Below are 22,685 nucleotides of genomic sequence, written 5' to 3' on the forward strand. Positions count from 1 at the left end.
CATTCTCATCTGGCTTCTTCCCTTTCCCTGTCCTGTTCCATTCACTCCCTTCCTGGTTTTTCTTGGAGGCACTTAATAAATAACAAATCACCTGTTCTCAGTTGCTCATTTCAGGATCTCCTTCTGCAGAACACCACCAGAAAAACACAGCCAGACTTTATTGTGGGTATTGGTCTTGACCTTGGGGGTGGCCATGGAATACACATCCACTGAATGTGTGGGGGATTCCAAACCCTTGAGATACCTTTGCTAAGCCCTGACCTTGTGCCCAAAAGAGCAGGGGCTACAAGTCCAGAAGAGTGTTCCTGTCTGGCCTGCTTCACTCCAGGCCGTGTCCCTGAGGCAACAATGAACATCACACCAACACATGACTTCCCTTCTGATGGTTTATTTTATTGCTATTTAATTAGGCTCTTCCCCAAACATCTTTCGATCTCCGTCATGGCCTCTCGTCTAGAAAGTTGAAACTTCCCTGCTTCTTGCCATCTTCACGGTACCTCCCCTTCCTTCTTACATAAAATATTTCAAAATAAAGATCGAAACAGGAACTTAGCTGAGTTTTGCAACACAGAACTGTATCTTAGGTCTACATTTATAGAAAGTTGGGGATGGGGAAGAGCGATGAGTTCATGGGGACTGGGGGAGCTGTGCACGCTGCGGGTAGTCACACGGGGTAGGAGGGGCAAGCAAGATGGGAATGGGTGTTTGAGTCCGGGGGGCTCCAGAATCATCAGAAATTACCAACTTACCGATGGGGAGAGTTTTAGAAAAATTTATAAACACACACTGTCTCCACATGGGAGATGCTCACTTCCCCTTAAAGGTAGGCTAGAAAAAAAAATGAAAGAAAACCCCAAACCCCACATTAACCAAACACACACACACACAAACACACACACGACAAACTCTAAGTCTCCAGATGGACACCTTCGAATAGGCACTTGGTGTTTTCAGCTCTGGGGTTGCAGAAGTCTGGGGCTGTGGCCCCCAAAGGCAGGGGCACAACAGCTTCTAAAGGCTCTGGGGTCTGATCTGTCGGGTGGGTATTGGCCCAGCTGGGTGGGAAAGGAGGTCTGGTTGGAAAAGAACCCTCTACCTTCATCCAAAATTGTGACTTGCAGGAAGGTCTGTGCCCCGGGCATTTCCTGAATATAGCGGGTTCCCACTTTGGAAGAGCATATCACTGAAAGGGCAAATGTTGGCCATTTAGATTTGGACACGGCATGTTGAGAACTGACTGGCTCCAGGAGGCAGGGACCAGGTCCAGCCTCCTAGGGACCACCACATCCTCAGAGCCCAGCACTGTGCCTGGCCCTTAGTAGACATACAAGAAACATCTGCTGAATGCATGAATGAAATAACCCAAGAAGAAAATCCTGTTCTCGCAAGAATACAAATTTATAACAGTCTAATTGGCTATAAATTGGTTCTTTACAAAGTGGGATTATAATTCACTTATTCTCCCGACATCAGCTGGCCCTCAAGGAACTTTTTTTTTTTTATTGGAAACTGAGTCTTCTGGGTTGGAGCCAGGGAATTAATCTGGTTATGTGCAGATGAGAGGATATTCAGCAAATGTGCTGGTGAACTTCCATGGCATAGACAGTCTGTGTCTAAGGCCACCTGCTGGTCCAGAAATGGCCGTTGGGCTGGGGGCCAGCCCAGGTCCTTAGATGTCGGGTCTCAGGTCTGGGGAGAACTGGCGGGTCTTTAATTATAACCTGGGGCAGGTCTGAGCCTGGCTGGTGGCGAACCAGTCCCCATCTAGCTGCTTGGAGGGATAGGATTGGGAATAGGAAGTGGAGGCATGGGAGGAGGGAGGCCAGGGATTGCCCAGGGAATGGAGAACCAGGCAGGAGAAGGATAAGGCTGAGCCCAGGCATCTATACCCACGGCACTCTCAGGTTCAAGGATGCTGGTCTGGGGGGAGCCTCACAAGCGTTTGGGAGAGCCAGTGTCCATCAGAAAGATGAGGTATAAGGAGCATCTTGGAAATGGAGAGGTCTGAGAAAATCCACTTCTGGGGAAGGTTCTAAGCTAAATTATTGGACCCTCAGGGAATGGGGAAGCTAGTCAGGGATGTTCTACCCTGCAGAGAGGAAGCCAAGGGGGTCTGAGAGAGGCCGGGAAGGAATGAATAATTGAAGGCAGCCCTCTGCACACTCCAAGGGAGTGGGAAACTTGAAATGATGACGGCAGTTCAAAGTACATCTGGGGGTCCCAGGGTCCCTTTCCATGGGATCGACCTTGACCTTCAGAGCATGGCTGCCAGAGCTGGTGATCCCAGAGCTTCCAGAACCCTCTTCCCTTCTCCCCTCCTTCAATTTTGGACAAGAGACTAAGCACTCTTTGGGGAATGGTTTGGGTACAGAGTTTTTGTTTCTTGGTTTTTCGTGTCAGGGCTATACAGAGGCTGGCCAAAGGCACAGCTCTTTTCAGGAAGTATCAAGTTGAGGTTCATCGGGGGTGACTTTGGTGGACGCTGGGGCCCTTCTGAGAGATGGCAAGGCACAGATGTCCCAGGTCCCTTCCCCTTTCCTGGAGGCCTGGTGGGGACAGTCCGGTCCTTGTCAAGTCCTCGGCAGGCAGGGGGAAGCTTTGGGGGGCGGTTCCAGGGGTCTAGAGAAGGAAGGAGGGAGGTGCCAAGGCCCCGGCTGTGTGTGTTTTCTCTTTTTGGTAATGCAAGTGCCTGACTTGGGCTTTGATTGGGAGGTAACCGCTTCAAAGAAAGCCATCTCCAATAAGCATGTTTGTTGCCAGCCACAGGACTAGATAAAACACCAGGCTTCCTCTTGCCCCAGGCTCCTTCGTTTTAGAAATCTTGGCTGGTTTCTAAAGCTGACCATTTGAGCCCCTCGATTTTCCTCATCCCCCACTCCCTGCCGATGCTGCAAAACCCCCGGCCCCGACCCTCCACTGCCCAAAAAGCAGAACCCCAGGCTTGGGCTGTCTCTCTCTCCCTGCGACTTGGCTGTGTGGCCCCAGTTGTGCCATGCAATTTCCAGGTCCTGGAAATAATCATCCTTTTCTCCACCCCCGCCCCCCTCAAAGTTTCCTGATCGTTATTGCTGAAGAACATCTTGCAATCATAAGAACCACGAGGGCTGGTCCCACCACAATCTTGGTTACTGACGGGCTGAGACCCGCACAGCACAGCCCCCGCCCCGGCCGCTCAGGGCACCATGTGCCACCACTTGAAGGAGAAGGGCTTCCTGCGGACGTTGGTGCCACAGTGCACCTCCCCCAGAAACTTGTGGTAGGCCGAGATGTCGTCCACGAAGGTGCAGCAGAGGCCCAGGGGCTCCAGCAGGGAGCGCACGTGCGTCTCCAGGCAGCATACCTCCTCCACCTGGGGCCCGAACGGCTTAGGGATGCCCAGGTCCTTGTCCAGCACAATCATGTTCACCTGTGATGGGGCGTGGGCAACAGCTCCCGTTTAATGAGCACCGACTACTCTCGGGGGTCCTGTTCCAAGCTCTTGGGCACTCCTAACTCTCCTGTGACGTAGATGTTGCGATCATCCCCATTTTACAGTGAGAAAACCGAGGCACAGAGGGGGCCAAGCGGCTGCTACATGGTAGAGCTGAAGCGGAAAACCAGGCGACCTACCTCTGCATGTGTGCTGAGTCCCGGTACCTGCACGTGGTTATACGTGTCCGTATCGGTGTGTGCGTGCGTGCAAGTGTGTACCCGCGCGTGTGTTCTAACCGCCCCCGTCTCACAGAAGACTCTCCCCTAGGATGAAAAGCATCCTTCCTCTCTGTGAAGGCCTTTTTAACTTAGAAAGCACTTTGATATATGCTAAGGGAAAGGATTTCCCAGGGCCCCAGGGAGGCAGCTAGGATGAGCGTCTCACTCCTAGGGGGGAATGCAGCCCAGAGAGGACGAGGGGCCTGGGGTGGGTGGGCGAGGACGCACAGAAGTTCAGCCGGGACGGGCACCTGGGCCTCTGAGGGAACAACCTCAGCTGGTGGGTCCCTCTGATCGGGCTGCCCCTCACCGGCCTGGATGAAGTCTGGGGTCCCGAGTGCCTCACCATGTTTGGGAAGAAAGCTCTGGCCTGGTGGCCTTCGTCCATCTTGAACAGGGCGGGCAGATCGATGATGTCCTGCTCCGTCAGCCCCAGCTCCTTCTTGAGGATGTCACGGTTCCAGTCCAGGCAACGCTGGGGGAGAGAGGAGGGAGAGCGGGCGAGTGAGACGACACTCCTGTCGCTTTGTCCACCCTGCTCCTGTCTCCCGCAGCAGCAGACCCTGGGCCCCAGCACGCCAGAGAGGTTTCCAGTGCTCACCTCGCCCCCCGCCACCTCTCCAGTGCCCCTCCCATCAGGGTCCGGTGACAGGGGTAACAGAGAGAGCAGGACAGAAGATCACAGAAATCATGCTGTTAGAGAGAAATGGGACAGGGACTCAGAAGGTGGGATCTGTTCATGGCAAACTCCTGGAGACTCTGATCCCCTAAAATAAATAAAAATCCAGGGCATATACCGACACCTAATTTTTCTAGAGGGCAGGTCTGTAGCTTGCGTCATATTTTATTATTTTATTTTATTTTAATTAATTTTTAAAAATTTATTTACTTGACAGAGAGAGAGAGTGAGAGAGAGATCGAGCATAAGTAGGCAGAGGGAGAAGGAGAAGCAGACTCCCCGCTGAGCAAGGAGCCTGATGCAGGGCTCAACCCCAGAACACTGGGATCATGACCTGAGCCGAAGGCAGACTCTTTTTTTTTTTTTTTTTTTAAGATTTTAGTTATTTATTTGACAGACAGAGATCACAAGTAGGCAGAGAGGCAGGCAGAGAGAAGGGGGGGTAGAAGCAGGCTCCCCGCTGATCAGAGAGCCGGAAGTGGGGCTCAATCCCAGGACCCTGGGATCATGACCTGGGCTGAAGGCAGAGGCTTAACCCACTGAGCCACCCAGGCGCCCCTGAAGGCAGACTCTTAACGACTGAACCACCCAGGTGCCCCTAATTAATTTATTTTTTAAGTAGACTCCATGCTGGGCATGGAGCCCCATGTGGGGCTTGAACTCATGACCCTGAGATCAAGACCCGAGCTGAAATCAAGAGTCGGATGCTTCACTGGCTGAGTCACATCATAGTTTAAAGGGCTGTGTCTCCCCCAGATGTCTCGGGCTCTAGCCTTACAGAGCCCTTGGCTCTTTGGCACAGCCTGCTATGCTCTCCTTCCCTGGTCTCCTGGCTGCTTCTGACCTCTGTTGAACTGCACACCCTGCCTTTGCCCCTCCGTTTAGCTCCCGGCTTTACACGGGGGTGGTGGAGGGAGGCTGGATCGAATGCTCATGGAGGCCCTTCCCTCTGTCATGTGCCCTGACCCCTTGGTCATTCCCTCTAGAAGCCATGAGGATGTGAGCGGTGTCACCGGGCACAACCCCATCCCTCCCAGGGCCCCCTGTTCTGCTCTTACCTGGAAGTACAGGTTTTCTTGCACGAGGCTCTCATTGGATAGAATCTTGTTGATGGTGATTCGCTTGCTGCTCATGCCGCCCAGGCCTGTGGAAGTCAGAGGTCACAGGGGACAGTCTAGCCTCAGGTACCCAGCCTGCATTCTCCCCTCTATCAAGCCCCCAGGTTTTGGGCTAACTGCGGGGAGGAGGGAGATGGAGCTAGGACAGGCTGAGACTCAGGAGGGCCGGCCCCGGGAACCCAGGCCCCTCTGCCAGGGCGGCTATGTTGCTTGGGCCAGAGACCAGGTGGTGGCGTCTTGCTCTCTTTCTGGCCAGAGGGTGGCGTAGCACAAATACCTGGGCCTCTCACCAGGAGCCTGCTTCGAAGGACAAGCAGCTGACCAGGGGGAGGGAGGCAGAGCAGGTACCCTGAGGTCACCCTTCCTGTTTTCCAGAACTGCCTCATGCTCAGCCCCTGCCCTGGTCGCTGCTGCACCTGCCTCCTGGTCCACACCTGGCTTTTGGTCTGATTAGCAATTCCTAACCCTCATCCAGCCCCTACTGTGTGACAGGCACTCTTCTAGATATTTTACAGGGATTAACTCAGGAATCATCCCTACATTTCTATGAGGTAGCTGCTAGCATTAAAGAGGGGTAAACGGAGGCACAGAGAAGTTCAGTGACTTGTCCAAGGTCTTACAGCTAGTAGCAGAGCCCACGTGCAGACCAGACAGTCGGATTTCAGAGCCTAAGCCATTAATCATAATTCTTCTCCTTCTCCCCTTCCTCCTCTTCTACCTCCTCCTTCTTTTTTTCCATTTTGCCTGATCTGGAAAGAGTTTGCTGGCCCATTGCCCTTCCCAGTCCTGCAGGGTGTCAGTGGCAAAGAGATTGGGGCTGTCACGCCCCTGCTGTTCCTGCACCGTCTCCACACCCCACTTGGACCTATCTCTACAAAGAGAATGGTTTCTATATCCTATGCGTAGCTTTAGAGTATGTTTAATATATAAAGGAGCCTCCAGAAAATCCAGACGCATGCCTGCTAATCCAAAGAGAAGACTTCCCATCGGTGGGGAATCAAAAAAGGACAGAGGGCTTAAACTGACCTCATCTGCTCTAGACACCAGTAACTATCAGGAACACTACCTTCGGATCCAGCAGGCAGGGTTGTATTAAGTATCAGCCAGCCTTAGTAATGGGACTTTTGGGAGTAGGCAGGTTGGAGATACCAACCTGAAAAGTGACATGAAGTAATTTAAGAAAAACATGTAAGGAAGAAATTGTCACGGCCTCTCTAACCTGGCTCACCGTCTGCGTCTGATCAGCTTCCCCTCTTTCCGTGATTCATTTAAGAGCTCACCTAATCCCCGTCTACATCTGGCCCAGTGAAGGGAATGTCTGCACAAAGCAGGTAATTTCTCACTCTGGGACTGACGGTGGTGATGTCTGCTTCTAGATCATGTCTATGTCCGCTCACTTTTCTTCCTGTACCTAAACTGCGTTGTGTCTGTTTTTCTCTATCTCCTTTTCAAGCTCCTTGAATACAGATCACATGTCAATTAACTCTCTTGTGTCTGGTGCCATTGGGTCCTGGAGAAGCATTTGGCACTGCTGCTGATAATGAGGAGTGGTAGGTGGCTCGATAACCCGGCTGACCATGGCGAGGGTCACTAGAGGCCACTGCTGCTTCCCACCACGGTGAGCTCACAGGCCGGAGTGGGCCAGGAACCCAGGGAAGGGGAGCTGGATGCTTAGGGGCAAAGCATCCTCCAGAGCCCCATCCTCCCGAGCATCCCTCTGGGGGCTCAGCTATCCACCCCCTGCCAAGGTCCCACGGGCACTCACCTTTGAACATGATGGCCTCCCCATGGCCCTCCTTCTGCTTCTCTCGAAAGAGCTTGTAGCAGGCTGCGGTACTGGCCATTAGCATTCGGAATTCCTGCGAGAGGATGTCCAGAGGGACCGTGTCAGCAGCAGGGAAGGGACCAGGGACTCGGAGCCCTGTCTGCCTGTTGTCTCAGGCCTCCCTGTGTTGCGGGGCAAGGAGGCCTGGCTGGGTTTTCTCTCTTTTGGGGGAGTACTTTTCTCCCTTCCTGCTGTAGAAATTCCTCCACCTCAGCAATGACATCGTGTCAAAGCTCAGAGTCCAGAATGTCTTCGGACAGGGCGGAACTGCGTCTCCAAGGGGCTAAGAGGACAGGCCATTTACACGACATTTCCAGGGTATGAAGTTGCAGCCATTTCTTTCACGTCAGAAAATGAAAAAGCCCCAAGCCCATACCCCAGAGCTCTCTAGGGCATCACAGCAAATACAGTAGCCATGAGCCCCGTGATTATTGGACTCCGGAATTGTGGCTAATCTGAATTGAGATGTGTGGTTAAGAGTAAAATACGCACCAGATTTTGAAGACTTGGTATGGATCAAAGAACGTAAAATCTCTCATTTATATTTGTACATTGATGACTTGCTGCAATGCTAGTATTTTGGTATATTGGATTAAACATTTACCCGCCACAGCGACAACGGGTAAACCAACTTGAGCCTACTTCCTTCTTCCTTTATGCATGTGGTCCACTACCTGTAGATCCTGGCCCCTGATGACAAGAGCTGGTAGTACATGGGTTCGCCATCATCCTATTCACTCTAGACTCAGGGACTAGCTCACCTTTTTGCCCGGGATGGGGACGAAGGTCATGAACTCGTCCACGTGGCCCACGGTCAGCCAGTCCGAGTAGAGTTCCACGGGCGCCTGCACCTGCTGGGCCTGCAGGAAGTCCCGCACCACCTTGGTCATCCTCCGACCGCCGGACCTGGGGGTAGGGGTGGGGAGGGGGCCGCTCTTCAGATCTCCCCCTGCGCCTGCCTCACCAGAGGGCCTGCAGAAGTTCAGCCTCCGCAGCCCAGCCTGTATCCTAGGTGGCATCAGCAAAAGTCAGGGGAAGGAGCCTGAACCACAGGGCTGAGAGACCCTGGTGCAGGCAAGAAGGCATTTGAGCTCAAGGGGAAAGAAGGAGGCATTAGCTGGAGCCATGGTCTGCATGAATGGTATGGAGCCCAGCCTTCAGCTTTTTCAGATACTGAGGGTGTCAGTTGACATAAAGAGACCATCTTCTGTGCTCAGTGGCCCTGCCTGGACTGCTGGAGGGGGCTAGGGCACAGGTATGGTTCCAAAATCTGCCCGAGCCCGTGTGCCTCTTTGTTACATTAACTTCTACTTAACTTCCATCTTTAATCAGTTCAAGTGACACCTCCTCCAGGAAGCCCTTCCTGACTTTTGGACTCTCTGAGGTCTTCGATCTCCCTAGTGCCCTTAGACTATTACTCAAGGCCCTCCCAGTGGCCAAGAAATTCCTCTCTGATTTGGTCCCTGCCTGGACCTGCTACTTCCTCTCCCTGCCTTCCCCCTTGTTCTACTTCCTACGTGTTAGCTAGCCCTTCAAAGTCTTTGCCCTCGCTGTTCCGTCTATATGAAATGCCTTTCCCTCTGATCTTCCCATGGCTGCTCCCTTCTCATTCAAGCCTCGATTCCCAAGTCATTTCCTTAAAACCACAAAAGCTAAAGTGCACCTGCCCCATCACTCTTTGCCATGGAACCCTATTTTACCTTCTTCATTGCAACTTATTAGCATCTAGAAGCGTCTCATTTGCTGGCTTCTGTGTTGATTTTTTTGTACTCCTCCCACCGTGATTGAAAATTTCCCAAGATCTGGGGCTTTGCCTGCCTGGGTCACTGATGTATCCCTAGAGCCCAGAGCAGTGCCTGACAGAGAAGGCCCTCAATAAATATTTGTCTCTAAGGAGCCCTCTCTGGACTCCCTAAAGGGGTTAGGGACCCCTCTTTGGGTTCCCCAGCTCCCTATCATTCTTTCTATTACTGTATATGGTCATCCCTCTGCCCCCGACTGTTTCATGTCTGTGATCTCCACTATTTCCTTGAAGGTGGGGGCTGGACTTCAGGTTTAGAATGCCATGGCTTGCACTTGGCACTTGGCTAGGGCATGGAAAATACCTGAGGAATGGATGATTGACTATTGAGTGGAGGGAGGAGAGGAGGTGGGCAAACGGGCACTGGCCTCCTCCCAGAAGGTAGAGCATCCCCCGTTGTAGCTCACAGGTGCCCAAATCCTGGCTGATCCCATGTATGCAGGTTGCTGGCAGCCCTTTTGTGAAATGAGGACCCACAGTATTCAGTCTTCGTAGTGACTGTCCTGACCAAAGAAGAATCTGCCTTTTTATTGGGAAGTGGGTCACCTGGGGAGGGAGTGACAGTGTTGTGGACAGGCCCAAGAGCCAAGTACTCATACTTTGGGGCAGGGCCATGTCTTCTCATCCCTCTTTGGTGTATTGGCAACCCCAAGGACTTGTTGCTACCTTCCCACTCAGCCTCATTCAGTTACCTTTTATGGACTTCTTCATCCCTTCCTTTCCTGGTTTATAATCTCATTATACAACCTCCCATTTTGGGAAGAGCTATTTAGCTTTATATTAGATCCTAAGTCATACTAAGATATAAAGGCTAACTTGGTTTTATTTCTAAGAGTCGTGGAAGGGGTTCATTCTCCCAGATAATCTCTCCACGTGTGAACAGCCCAGGCTACTCCTAAAGAGAAGAAAGAGTAACATCTCCCCACTCCCCCAACCCCCTGAGCCCCACCCTCATCTCTCTTACAGAGGAAAGCTGCTCCCGATGAGAATCCGGCCCAGGGGGTAGGCCTTGCCGTTCACAGTCACTGGTGGACTGACCTCCAGGTTCCCAAAGGAATCAAGGCTGGTGACAGGCTCGAAGAGGGGCTCCCGGGTCACGTAGCCGAAATCTGGGCCCTGGGCAGGGAGCACACACCCATCATTAGTCTCCTGTAGCGAGAGGTCCTTAACCCCAGCTCAGCTAGCCACTGATGACTACTGTTTCACTATCTTTGGGCTGGCACTATTTGGGCACTTGGTTTCTAGGGGTCTTCTCAGTCCCACTGAAGAGCAGGGGGTAAGACACAGGGAGGCTGAGTTTGTGGGCAGGCTGGCGTGAGGGTGGGCCTGCCCGATAGTATATAAGTATGTATCAGTGCGTGTGTGCACTGGGTCTCATCATGCACCTCTGTTTCTGGACACAGAGACACACTGGTGACTTCAGGGCTGGTTCTCATTTTGTGCCCTTGACATCCCTGTTTATCTCTTTATTTATCTGACCCTCAGTTTCCCCATCCGTACAAGGAGCCAGATTCCCCATCTGTAAAAGAGGGAGACCTGTAGGTTCTATTGTTGTTCCCAGAGACTTGCTGCCTTCTCCCCGGGAAGAGGATTTTTGCATCCTGAGCCATAGCTGGTATGCATGGCGGTATCTCCTGGCGGAAGGAACAGAATTCCGCACCCAGTGTTGGACTCAGTCACGTGACTGGCTTTGGCCAGTGAAATGTGAGCCAAAGTGACGCATGCCCGTTCAGAGCAGAAGCCATAAGACCAAATCATTCTCTGCTCCTTGTGCTAGGAGAACAGTGTTTCCCAGGCTAGCACTGCACTTGCAGCCTGGGCTCTGGAATGGGGAAGGCACTCGGAAGCCGGGCTGCAGAAGACCAACCAGACATCAGTGCAAGATGCAGGCAAGAAATGGACCTCTGCTGTTGTCAGCCCCTACAGTTTGGGGGTTGTTTGTCCTCGCAGCCTTACCTAGGAACATCTGACTGATTCACGCAGGTATGGCAGATATGTAACATATAGACCGTCCCAACCCATTCCTCTCCCCTGAGCCCAGAGACAGCCTCAGAATCCTTTTTCAAACAGAGCTCCAAGAAATGAGAGCTGGTGCATAATATAACCCCAGGGACCCTTGAATTTTAAGGTTCCTTTCAGGACTTTTTGATGAAACAGTAGAGCCCTTGCTTGGGAACTTGTACTGGGGCTGGAACGAAGCTTGCCTGACAAAACTTCTTGGTAAAAAAAATCCCCTGGGGTGGGAAGATGTGCCTTATCCTCGCCCAGCTGAGAGGCTCAAGGGACAGCCATGCCCAGTGGCGTGGATGGCTACAGCTTAGCGCTTTCTCACGCAGGAGCCCCAGATGGTAAAGTGTGTGTTGCCGGAAGCTGGGGCAGCTGGGCTTTGGGGCACACGTAGGCAGGCAGGCATGGAGCACAAAGCCGGGCTTGGCCCAGGTCCCCAGGAACAATGCAGCCGTGGACCTTGGCACCAAGCCAGCCTGGAACATTGAAGGCAGGTGACAACCCTGGGCAGACCGTGAGAGCAGGAGCTGGGAGGCCGTGGTTCTCAGGCTTGTGGCCACTGCTGCTGAAGACCAGCTTGACTCTACCCCTCCAGTGTGGGAAGAAGCAGACAGTCCTCACCAAGGACAATGTCCAGGGCTGTGGGATGACAACCGTAAGGGCAGCTAATAATGAGCATTCTATTAGGAGTAGGAGGACGCCTTCTAGGTGCCTTCAATCTTCACAATGATTCTGTGAGAGGAATGCCATTTCTAGCCCCATTTACAGATGAGCAAACTGAGGCTTGACGAGGTCCAGCTGCTTGCCTCAGGTCAAGGAGTGGGACAAGATGCCAGGCCAGGCTCTAGCACCATCTCCCTGTGGTGAGGGCCCTAGGTTAAGTTCTCAAGAAGTAGAGGGGAGCCTGTGAATGTTTCTGACTCTAGCGGAAGCTGTCCCATGTGCGTGCGACCTTGGGAAGAGCCCCTGATCTATCCCAGTCTTTACTCCGTGCTCTGTCCTCGCCTCCCCTGCCTGTTCAAGGTGAAGGTGAGGACAAAAGAAGGAGGTTTTAGTTCTGCCCTCACTCCATCAGTGGCTAAGGGCATCAGTGGGAGTGGTAATGGCTTCTAGAATCAGGGGGTTGGATTGCTTAAAAAAAAAAACAAACCCACAGACTGATTATGGTTCCAACTTCAAAGCCCTGCAGCTTCAGGGAGCTTTGAAGTTGGAACCATAATTTTTGACAATGGCTTAACTCTAACTTTCCTCTTTGAAACTGATTTTTCTGCAAGGTGGGGGTGGGGCAGGGGCAAGGGCAGGAGCTGCCCCTTTCCCATAAGTTCCCATTTCCTATGAGAAAACTCCCCTATGAGTAAATTTTTTACCCAGGGGATTGAGAAGTCTTGTCAGGGTGCTTATCATTCCTGCCTTCCAAAGTGGGTGAAACTGATAACAATGGTACATTTATTGAGCACCTGTGGTGTGCCAGGCCGTGGGGTAGTGTCATGCTCTCCTCTGAGAAAACTCTCCAAGGAAAGGACCGTGGAGGTCACTATCCCAACTGACCCATTCTGCAGATGAGAAGATGGAGGTGTTGGGCAACAGACTAACTTGTCAAGGGTGCCTCCAGGTCTCCTGCCCACTCTGCCCTGTAAGAGTCCCCAGGATCATTTCCCCAACTCCCTACCCTGAGGTGGCCCTCAGCATCTCACCAGAAGCTGCTTCACTGGGAAGTCCTTCAGGTTTCCATCTCGGGGGGAGTCCAATACCACGGGGAAGCCTTTGTGGGGGGCCTCTATGTAGCCAAACTCAACTTCATCCTGTGGGGACACCAAGGAGAGCCATCAGATGAGCCAGCCTCCCTAGTTCTCCATCCTGGCAAGCGATGGCAGGGGTTCCTTATATATCCTTCTCCAAATAGTCTCTGCCTGCTCCAAGCATGTTTGACTCCTATCAACCCCATTTCTTAAAACATAATCAATAACATCCTATTTACATTTCCTGCAAGTAACATCTCCATTTGAAGTGCATTCTGTATTTCTAGGTTGGCTTCTTTTTCACTGTTGTATAGTACTCCATGGTAAGGCTATCTGCTCATATGGTGACCCAGTCTCTCTTGGGGGACAGTCTTTTGCTACTTCAAGAAGCAATGCTGCAGAGAATTGCCTTCTACATTTGTCTCTGTGCACATGGGCACGTAGGAGCCAATAGCAGAATTCCCATCCACGGAGCTGCTGGGTGCCACGGAGCTGATGTTAAGCCAACTCTTCTTGCCTGAGCCTTGGACCACATCCCTCCCAGCCTGCAGGGCCTCACCTGGATCCAGCGGTCCCCTCGGTTGATATACTGGAAGCAGACCTTCAGTTCGCAGTTGGTTTTCTCAACCAGGTTCTTCACCTCTTTCAGGAACAAATAATTGTCCTTCATGCTGAGAAGTTCGGGGAAGAGAGGGAGGCCAGGAGGAAGGGTGAGGAGGGTCAAGGGCCAGTCCAACTGAGGTGTCAACAAGCAGCTTTCACCTCTGGGTTGTGCTGGGAAGATGAGGCCACAAATGGGTTCCTAGTCACCTTTGCAAAGGCTGCTTGAGCCAAGGCCAGACAAATTCCTCCACCCATGGTATTTGCCAAGGTCACGAACGAGAAGGGGCACTCTTCCCCCCCAACCCGCCCAGCTTTCTGGAGAGTTCTGTCTAGCCCAGAGGCAGGGGGATGGGCCCAGGGCCTCAGGGCCCTCTCATCATGGCCAGCAGCCACCTGCAGGGCACTTTGTCTTGCTTCTCATCTTGCTGCAGATGTCTAGCACATGATAGCTGCTCAAAAAAAAAAAAGCTGCATAAGATGAGCTGAATATCCACCACACAGGAGCTTCCCAAGCAGACGACGCAAGCAAAGAATGAGAGAAGGGGTGACAGACCTTATTTTTATAGCATACGCAAGAGCCAGGACCTTGGATTAATACTTGACCTGCTTCATTTAGTGCCCACAGTGATGCTGTGATGTCAGCATTTCAGAGAAACAGAGGCACAGAGAGGTCAAGGGAGTTGCTCAAGGTCACACAGTGGGTAAGGGACAGAGCCAGGCTCTGAACTCAGAGCCCCAGCTTTAGTGACTCGGCCGTGCCACCTCCCTGTGCCCTGGCCATCGCTTACCAGCACACGAACACCGACACGGGAGGCAAGATGTTGGGGGTCATGATCCACGGAGCAATCCGGAATATCACGGTGTCCGTGAAGATGGGCGTCAGGGGAATCTTCTGGATGTGGGAGAGGGGAGGGGACCAGAAAGTCTGGTCAGGGTAGCTTTCATGCCTGCTTCCTAAAGTGGGTGAATCTGATGACAAAACTACATTTATTGAGCACTTGTAGTATACCAGGCCCTGGGCTAGCGCCACACATGCCATTTCATTTCTGCCTCACAGCAACTGCAGGGGGAAGATAACTATTATAACCCGTGTCTTACAGGTAGGGAAACTGAGTCACAGGCTTCTAGTCACAGACCTGTTTCACGTGGTTAGTGGGGGGGGGGGGCGGAGCCTGGATTTAAACCCACATGGTCAGGCTGCTGCCTTCATACTCTCAACCACGATTGGGTCTTGCCCCATCAAAGTCCCTGTCCTGAAACCAGCCCACAGGATGGCTGGGCCAGCCACGCCTTCTTCTGTCTCTGCTTTGGGACCTTGCTCTTTTCTACAGGTGAGTGTTTTAATGTTTCTCGGGGGAATTTTGCTATGTCCAGATGGTTCTTTAAGTAAAGGTTCAGGAAGCTTGCTTGGAACCTGAGGGAAAATGAGTCGATTCTGAGGTTTTGTGTAGTTGGCTTTGAACAGCTACAGGAAATGGGCACCTGCCCTTGGCAGAGACCGTGGGAGCAGGTGGGACTAGGGCCCTAGCTGTCCTTTCCTGCCTGGGTCTGCCTTGTGAGTCTCCGCTGGTGCCTGCTGGAGGGGCCAGTCTGAGGCCCCGATGGCCAGGCTACTCCAGGCACAGATGGGAGCAGAAGCCCTTCTCTGTCCCATCCTGTTAGTGCTGCCCTTCCTGCCTTTATTCTTCTGAGGGACTTGAGGATGCTTTGTGAAGGAGTTCTTACCAGTATGGGTGCTCACAACCACCCCAGGAAGCAGAAACTTCTGCCGTTTGTCTTACGGATGGGGAAACTAAGGCACAGGGAGCAAATTCACCTGCCCAGTGTCTCCCAGGGCTTGGAACTGGGCAGTCTGACTCCAGAGCCCGTTCTCTTAAGTGTAAGCTAGGTTCAGCCTCTCCTTCTACACAGCCCGCTGTGCCCTGCCCCCAGTACTCTGGAAGTGACAATGGGGAGGGGACCCCGTGTCGGGGAGGGCAGCCAGATCCCTCCCTATATCTGAGCAAAGCAGGGTGGGCCCGAGAGGTGGGAGTCTGGGGCTGTGGTCTTTGCGAGAAGAGGCCTTGTCAGCAGGACACACTCTAAGTGAGGGGGGCTTCTCCTCTAGAGGGGCGGACGTTCTCCTTCTCGTCCAGTTTCCCCAAACCAAGAACAATGGCGAGTGAGAAGTCTGCCTGCAGGGTTGGGGGGATGGGTTCAGCCTGTGGTCAGAGTTGGTATAACCCACAGTTAGGGTGAAGGGTCAGTCTGGGGAGGGAAAACCTCAAGTGTATGGCCTAGTTTCCTTCCTGCCTGGGCATCTGTGCCTCAGAACTAGGCCCATAGCGCTGCAGGGAGGAGGACAGACCACACCACTGTGGGGAACGCTGGAAAACCTCACCCACGGGGCGGGGGGGGGGTCCTGGGGAGCAGGTACGGGCAGCAGGAGGACCCCTAGAGCACAGCCCAGAGGAGCCTGGCAGGCAGGTGCGCGTAGGTTGGTGGGTGGGTCTCTAAGCTTGGCCACCCCCCCCTACCGCCCCAGTGCTTTGGAGCCTCATGGGAACCCCTGAGAGTGGCACGCTGGAAAGACTCCCACCTCGTCCCCAGGGATGGCCCTTCATGGTGGCTGCCCGGGAGCCCTCACCTCGGCCATGTACTCCAGCAGGCTGACGTGGATGGAGACCAGGCCCGGGAAGCCCTCGTCGGGGAAGCGCAGGCCTTCCACAAAGAACAGCAGCTCCGCCGAGCCGCCCGTGTACTTGACCACGTGGTAGAGCTTCCGCCGGCCCAGGATGTGGATGTAACGTTGGCCGAAAAATGGGTCTGGAGGGAGAGGGGCTCATGTCAGGCCCCCGCCCCCGCCAGGGGTGTGTCAGTGGGGCAGGGGACAAGAGGGCAGAGTGACTCGTCCTCTAGACACAGGGAGATAAGCACAAGCAGAAAATGCCACCGGAAGGGCCATGGCGCCGGTCATCGTCCCAGCACTGCCGCGCGCTCACCCGTGGTGAGAACCGGACCACCTCTCTAGCTTCCAGCTTCCTCATCTAGAAGATAGGCTGGCGCTCAGGAATGGCCCAGGCGCTCTGATAGCAGGTGATGACCGAGCACTGAGAGGTGCTGAGGAAGGACAGTATGTTCCTGCTTTACACATGAGGAAACCGAGTCTCAGAAAGGAGAAATGGGTTGCTGAGGTCATATAACCAGCAAGTGGCCAAGCTGGGGCTCAAATTCCTGTGCAATTCTGAACCCCAAGCTCCCCTCCCCTTTTATATGCAAAACCCCAAGATGCTCATTTATATCCCAAATTTCTGTCCGTGTGATGAAAGTCACATTGGTGTAAAGCCACACGCATGGTGTCCGGCTGTACTGGCTCGTGGCTGGGCGGAAAGGCAGGTTTCCCCAGTGCGTCTGTTCCACTGGCATCCCCCAGCTCTTTCCAGTGCCGTTCCCTCCGCTGGGCAGAGTTGTTCTTTCCTTCCAGGCCTTGATTTGGGTCCCTTCTGGGAATTACGCCCGGATCCTCCAGACACCAAGCCGGGGTCCGTGTGGAGCTTCTGCCGTCTCCTCCTTGCCCATCACAGCCCTTCTGAGGGGATATGATCTCAGTGTTTAGTTCTTGGCCCTGAGAGACTGTCACCTGAGGGCCGAGACAGGTCTGGCTGGGCCCAGTGCCAGCATCACACAGGTCGTGTTTAATCAATGTCTACCAAATGAACCCGTGGCTTCCACACCATTCCCTATAGGAGAATTTTCAGGCCAGAGCAGCATTACTACTCTGTTCCCAGCATGGGCAACCTCTGGGGGTGGGGGGTAGTGGATAGAAATGGGCAAGATTCTATACCTCTGTCTGTCCAACAGCAGTGCTCGGCCGATGATAATGCTGATGTGGGAAGTGTTGTAACATGGGTGAGAGCTCTGGGCAGGTTACTGGGGTGGGGAGTGGGGGGAAGGGAGGCAGGACGGGAAGCATGTGAGCAGATGAAGGGAGACTTTGAGATGCCCTTTGGGGTGGCAGAGGTGGGGTACAGTGAGGAGAGGAAACAGATACTTGCATTGCCCAAGGCATGGAGGCAGAACCCTATGTAGTTCCAGAAGGAGTTTCTTTATGCCCCGCAGAGCTGGAAGGGCAGAATCAGGCTCAGCTTAGGACATACTGTCAGCAACAACAGTAATGGTTAATCACTAGTCACCCGTGGGTCGGTCCTCGTACAAACAGGGTGTATGCTGAAAACCAGCAGATTAAATGGAGGAAACTCCAAAGCCTGGGTTTGGGATAGCTCCTCATGTAGGACAATGTGTTCAGGAGGACCCTGGTTATATGTCTCATTGAGGGCACGTGACCTTACTGGTTATGACTTCCAGAGTCAGAGAGACCTGGGTTCCAATACCATTCAGGCTTTACAAGCAGCAAAACCTCTGGGAATTCACTTAAACTTCCCAAGCCTCAGTTTACCCATCTGTTAAATGGGGCTAATATCACCTAGGCCACAAGGTCATTGCAAGATAGAATGACACAGCATCAGTAACTTAGGGACACCCATTAACCACGGGTAACCATCATTAACACAGCCGGGACCCGTAGATGTCAGTAAGACGAGCGCCTGAGCCAAGTTGGCACGCCCATTTCTGCAAAACTCATGGCCTTTGTGTTGAACGGCTTATGAGCAGAAGGCAAAGAAACAATACCTCACCTCTCCTCCCCTTGGCTGGGCCCAAGAAATGAGGCCAACAGGCTGAGACCCTGGACGTGCCCAGGAGCTGACCGAGAAGATGAAACAACAGGGTGCGCCCTCAGTAGATCCTAACTGCTGAATACATCCAGAAAGATCTTTGTAATTAAAAAGGTCTCTTCCAGGCATTCAGGCTGCCTGGGCTGCGGCTCAGGGGAGAGATCTCGGGCCCAGAAGCTGACTTGTCTTTGCAGAAACCTCCAAAGCTTCCCCAGGACTCCGGGTGGCGGGGCACTCCACCTGGGCCTGGGGAGGGAAGGGGTCTGGCCAGGAAGCTGGGTCAGGTGGAAGGACACATTCTCACTCCTCTGCAGGTAATTTTCTCCCTCCTGTGGCCTGTGATTTACACACGTCTCTCTTTCTGGTGCTTGGGCCACCTCCAGGTGGATTGACTCGGTGGTGGGAACAATGCAGCCACTGTCCCAAGGAGCATGTTTCCCCTGCCCCCAGCTTGGGGCAGGCTGCCTGAGCATGGCCAGCTCTCCCTGCAGGAACCAACAATGCCCTTCTCTGAGCAGCCCACATGCCCCGGGCTGGGCCTGCCAGCCACCCTGACCTCTCCTTGGCCCCAGGCATTGGACCTACCGGCCGGCGCGTGGTCTGGTTTGGCATAACCCTTCTGGTCACCTTGGAGCCATTCCACCTCCCAAGCTCCCAAGGAGACTCCCTGATGGTGCGACCAACTGTCCTGGTTTGCCTGGGACTCGGGTTTCCCAGGGAGGGGGGTTTTCACTGTGACAACCAGGGAAGTCCTGGGCAAATGGGGACAAGCTGGTCACTGTATTGTTATTGGAAGAAGTCAGGCCCCAACTTCAGGATCCTGGGGCAGAATCTGAGGCTGGAACCCAGACATCAGTGTCTTCCTAACAGCACGGGGGACTTCTGTCTATTGCAAGGGTTCTAATTCATGATCATCAGAATGATCCCAGCCAAACCAACAAGGGCCATCTCTAGAGGGCATTCCATGGGCCCGCTCCTGTGCCGGGTGTCTCACACATGGTCCTTGTTTAGTCCCCAACCTCGGCAGGGACCGTCATGCCCCCCCACCATCCCCACGTCACATCACAGCTGAACCCAAGTCACAGACTGGTAAGTAGACTTGCCCAGATGCAGGGTTTGAAACCCCCAGACACCAGAGCTCCTTCTTAGGATCCCTTGGCCTTCAGCCCAGCTCCCTGCTCTTGGGGAACCCAGGTGACATGAAACATTTGTGTAATACGGCCCATTCTCCCCCATAGGTGTACTGAGATTTTGACAAAACCTGGAAATGTTTGCACAGAAGAAAGGGAAACTGCCACAGACGGAGAACCCCCCTCCCCATCCTACTCCCCACTCCGTTCTTTCCAGGATTCCGCATTTCGTGGGAAAACTATTTTAGACTCATCACTGCATCAGTAAGGTGCCCCCTGTGCCCCACAGGACAGCAGTCCTATAAGGCAGACTGGGGAACAGCAGTGTCTCAAGGCATCTGTTTGCTCAGGGGCCATCTCGGATGGCAAGGGAGGGGCAGGGATGCGATTATGGGGCCAGACTACAATCCACTCCCATTAATGAGCAGCACCCTCTAGATAATGGCCAGGGGCCACTATTAGCAGCACGCCGCGTGTCCCAGTTGAATGTCACGGTTGAGAGGAGCAGGTGGGGGTTCTGCTGTACCACTCCCTCCTGCCGTGCCGTCAGCCCCATCCTCTGCAGTTGCCTTAGACTGGACGGGACAAGTATCAACAGCTCCGGCCCCCTGGGGCAGCAGAGCTGGCCTGACTCTGGGGACATTCCAATCTCGGGGAGGCCACTGCCAGGCCCAGGATGGATCAGGACTGGCCTTGGGTGGCAGCTGTCCACTGCTGTCTGGGCTAAATCACTCCCTGCAGTGAGGGTCCGGGGCTCCCATGACTAGCTCCTCATGGCGACTGTCCTGGTGCTAGCGGGCCTGTCCAGAGGTGGTCCCCAGAGGTAGGCCAGAGGTCCTGGGCCCCCCAGACAGCTGGGCACACAGGGGAAACCCCACCTCGCATCATGGCAAATTGCAAAGCTAACTATTTTGCTGAGAGAGCTTTTTAATACATAAATCAGATCTTGACAGTCTCTTGCTTAAAACTCTCTAATGGCTTTCCACAGCTCTCAGAATAAAATCCAAGCCTGCTCCTCATGCCCCTGGTCCCTGTCCAGCTTGCTGACCTTGACTCCAACACATCCCCCACCTATAGTCTCTCCCTTTTGCTCCTCTAACACTCCAAGCTGGTTCCACTCCTCTCTGATTTGTGCGTGCTGTTTCCTCTAATTAGAACTCTCTTCCCTCAGCTCATGAATATCTGGGTCCTTCACACTGTGGATTTGGGCCTCAGCTCAAATGTCACCTGCTCAGTGAGGCCTTTCTGGATGGCCCAGGGCCTGCGATCTCTCACCTCTGCCTCTGAAAGTCCCTAGTACTTGGTGGGTGTCATTTTTTCCCATTGTGCTCCTTATCATGCCCAGACCATCCCCTCCCCCAAGCTCAGGAGAGGGATGGTCGCAGAGGGAGACACACGTGGGGTGTGACTACTGAGAACAGTGCTGGGTGCGGAGGGGGCTCAACACGTATTTATAGGAGGCATGAGACAGAGCAGGTGGCTGTGAGGACTGGCTCTGTGGCAGAAGCATGTTCCCTACACAGCTAGGGCCCAGGATGTCCTGTCACCATCAAGAGGAGAGAGGGGCTCTGGGTTGTACATAAACCCCCATCAGTACCAACTCCTTTGAGAGAGGAGAGGCCTATCCCTGGGGCCTCCTGACTTCACAGGACAGCAACAGTGCTCCCAGGGACCATTACTAAGAAGCGGGTCCTGGCCCTCTCCAGTCACGTGCACCTGCAGAGGTCATAGCTGCTGGCGGGGGTGGGGGCGGTGCTCTGGGGAGCAGGAGGGCAAACCAGGGCCCTGGGGAAGTTAGCTCAGTGAGCACCAAATGGATAGAAACTTCCAGAGGGGTTGAACTGGGGTCACTCACTCTCCACGTAGAACACGCCCACTTTGTCCGAGTCCGCCATGGAAATGTAGAGAACTATCTCGTATCCGGCGGGGAGGCGCTCAGGGCCTTTGGTCCTCAGGATCATCTGGGACATGTCCTTGAGGTCTGGGGAGCAGGGGATACAGAGGAGGTTAGAATTAAGAGACAGGCAGCTGGAATGTGAGCTCAGGAATAATTGTTGCTTTTCCAATCGGGACAGAAAACCCCACACTTGTGTATTGTAGGAACCACAGAGAAGCACAACAACAGGTTGTCTTCTCTAATACCATGACCTCCTGTAACTTTTTGGGAATTTCCTTCCAGTCCTTTCCCTATGTGTTTGTGTACGTGTAACTCCTGTTACAAAACCATGGTTCCCATTGAATCTTGTTAATAGATTTTTTCTGTTTTTTAGCAAGAATGGATTTTTTTTTTTTTTTTTTTTGAGAGTGAGAGAGAGAGCAGAGCAGGGAGGTGCAGAGGGAGAGGGAGACAATCCTAAGCAAGCTCCAGACACAGCAAGGAGCTGGACACAGGGCTTGATCTCACAATCCCGAGATCATGACCTGATCCAAAATCAAGAGCTGGATGCTTAACAGACTGAGTGACCCAGGTGCCCCAAGAGTGGATATTGGAGTCCACCATCCCCAGGAGACTGAAGGTCACTCCTGCCTCAGTCTTGGCCCAGCCCAGGGCTGAGCATGCGTGTTTCCATTGTCCAACCCCCCACCCATTCCGAGTGTGAGTCCTGCTGGCACCTTCCTTGGTGTAGACCTTCTCATCGTTCAAGTCCTCCTTGGGCAGCCAGGGCGCGTCTCGGTCACAGTTCACCAGCAGGATGGCCCCCTGGCCCTCAGGGCCCCAGGTCCAGGATGCCTGCAATGTCAGGGAAAGGGTCAGCACCTTCTTGTCTACCTTCTGGCTGATTTGAGCTCTGCCACAGACCCCACAGGACCCTCAAGAGACAGTCCCAGGATGAGGATAAACAGAGCTACCATGCATCGAGACAGGGGTGACGTGGCAAATGTGAACCCCACGTCTGATGCCCGGAGAGGCTCAGTGCAGGCACCAGAGACAAGCTCAGGAGGGGGATGGTGGCAGAAGGAGACACAGAGATGGGGACACTGGGTATTTATGAGCCACAAGCCTGGTGTGCCTGTGTCTGGAAGGGGTGGAGGCAGGGAGACAGAGGGCGGCTGGAGGAATGAGGAGGTTTGCATTCTACGACAGGTTCTGGAGTCCCTGGAGGGGATCAGAGGGGAGACGCCTGGATGGGCGGACACCCAGCTGTTTCCAGACATGCTGAGTGCTCCAAACGGGACCTGCAAGGTGATCCGTTCTCTCCGCTGTAGCCAGGGACTTACTAGAACAAGCTCCAACCAGATCATGTTGCTTTCCTGCTGTAAGCCCTTTCCGGGGCTCCCTGTTGACTTAGGATAAAGCCCCAATCCCTGACTGTGGGCTGCAAGGCCGGGTAAGCCTGGCCCACTCTCCATCCATCCCCCTTCCTGCTGGCTCGCTCTGCT

The 22,685-nt window shown here is 53.6% G+C and overlaps 1 protein-coding gene across 1 annotated transcript in view; it reads right to left on the bottom strand.

Annotated features, from left to right (window-relative positions):
* Positions 1–2,305: 2,305 nt before the first annotated feature.
* PADI2 (peptidyl arginine deiminase 2) overlaps positions 2,306–22,685 on the bottom strand; it is a 41,143-nt gene continuing 20,763 nt past the window's right edge. Inside the window, exons 5-16 of the mRNA XM_032863559.1 lie at positions 21,918–22,035; positions 21,160–21,285; positions 16,089–16,267; positions 14,251–14,354; positions 13,419–13,530; positions 12,815–12,922; positions 10,078–10,229; positions 8,074–8,218; positions 7,253–7,346; positions 5,428–5,513; positions 4,037–4,165; positions 2,306–3,406 (exon numbers count right to left, since the gene is read on the bottom strand). Coding sequence (XP_032719450.1) covers positions 3,173–3,406; positions 4,037–4,165; positions 5,428–5,513; positions 7,253–7,346; positions 8,074–8,218; positions 10,078–10,229; positions 12,815–12,922; positions 13,419–13,530; positions 14,251–14,354; positions 16,089–16,267; positions 21,160–21,285; positions 21,918–22,035 — 1,587 coding nt within the window. The 3' untranslated portion in view covers positions 2,306–3,172. The remainder of the gene's footprint in view (positions 3,407–4,036; positions 4,166–5,427; positions 5,514–7,252; positions 7,347–8,073; positions 8,219–10,077; positions 10,230–12,814; positions 12,923–13,418; positions 13,531–14,250; positions 14,355–16,088; positions 16,268–21,159; positions 21,286–21,917; positions 22,036–22,685) is intronic.

The sequence above is a fragment of the Lontra canadensis genome, unplaced genomic scaffold (assembly GCF_010015895.1).
Source record: "Lontra canadensis isolate GAN:19392208 unplaced genomic scaffold, GSC_riverotter_1.0 scaffold25, whole genome shotgun sequence".
Classification (NCBI taxonomy): domain Eukaryota; kingdom Metazoa; phylum Chordata; class Mammalia; order Carnivora; family Mustelidae; genus Lontra; species Lontra canadensis.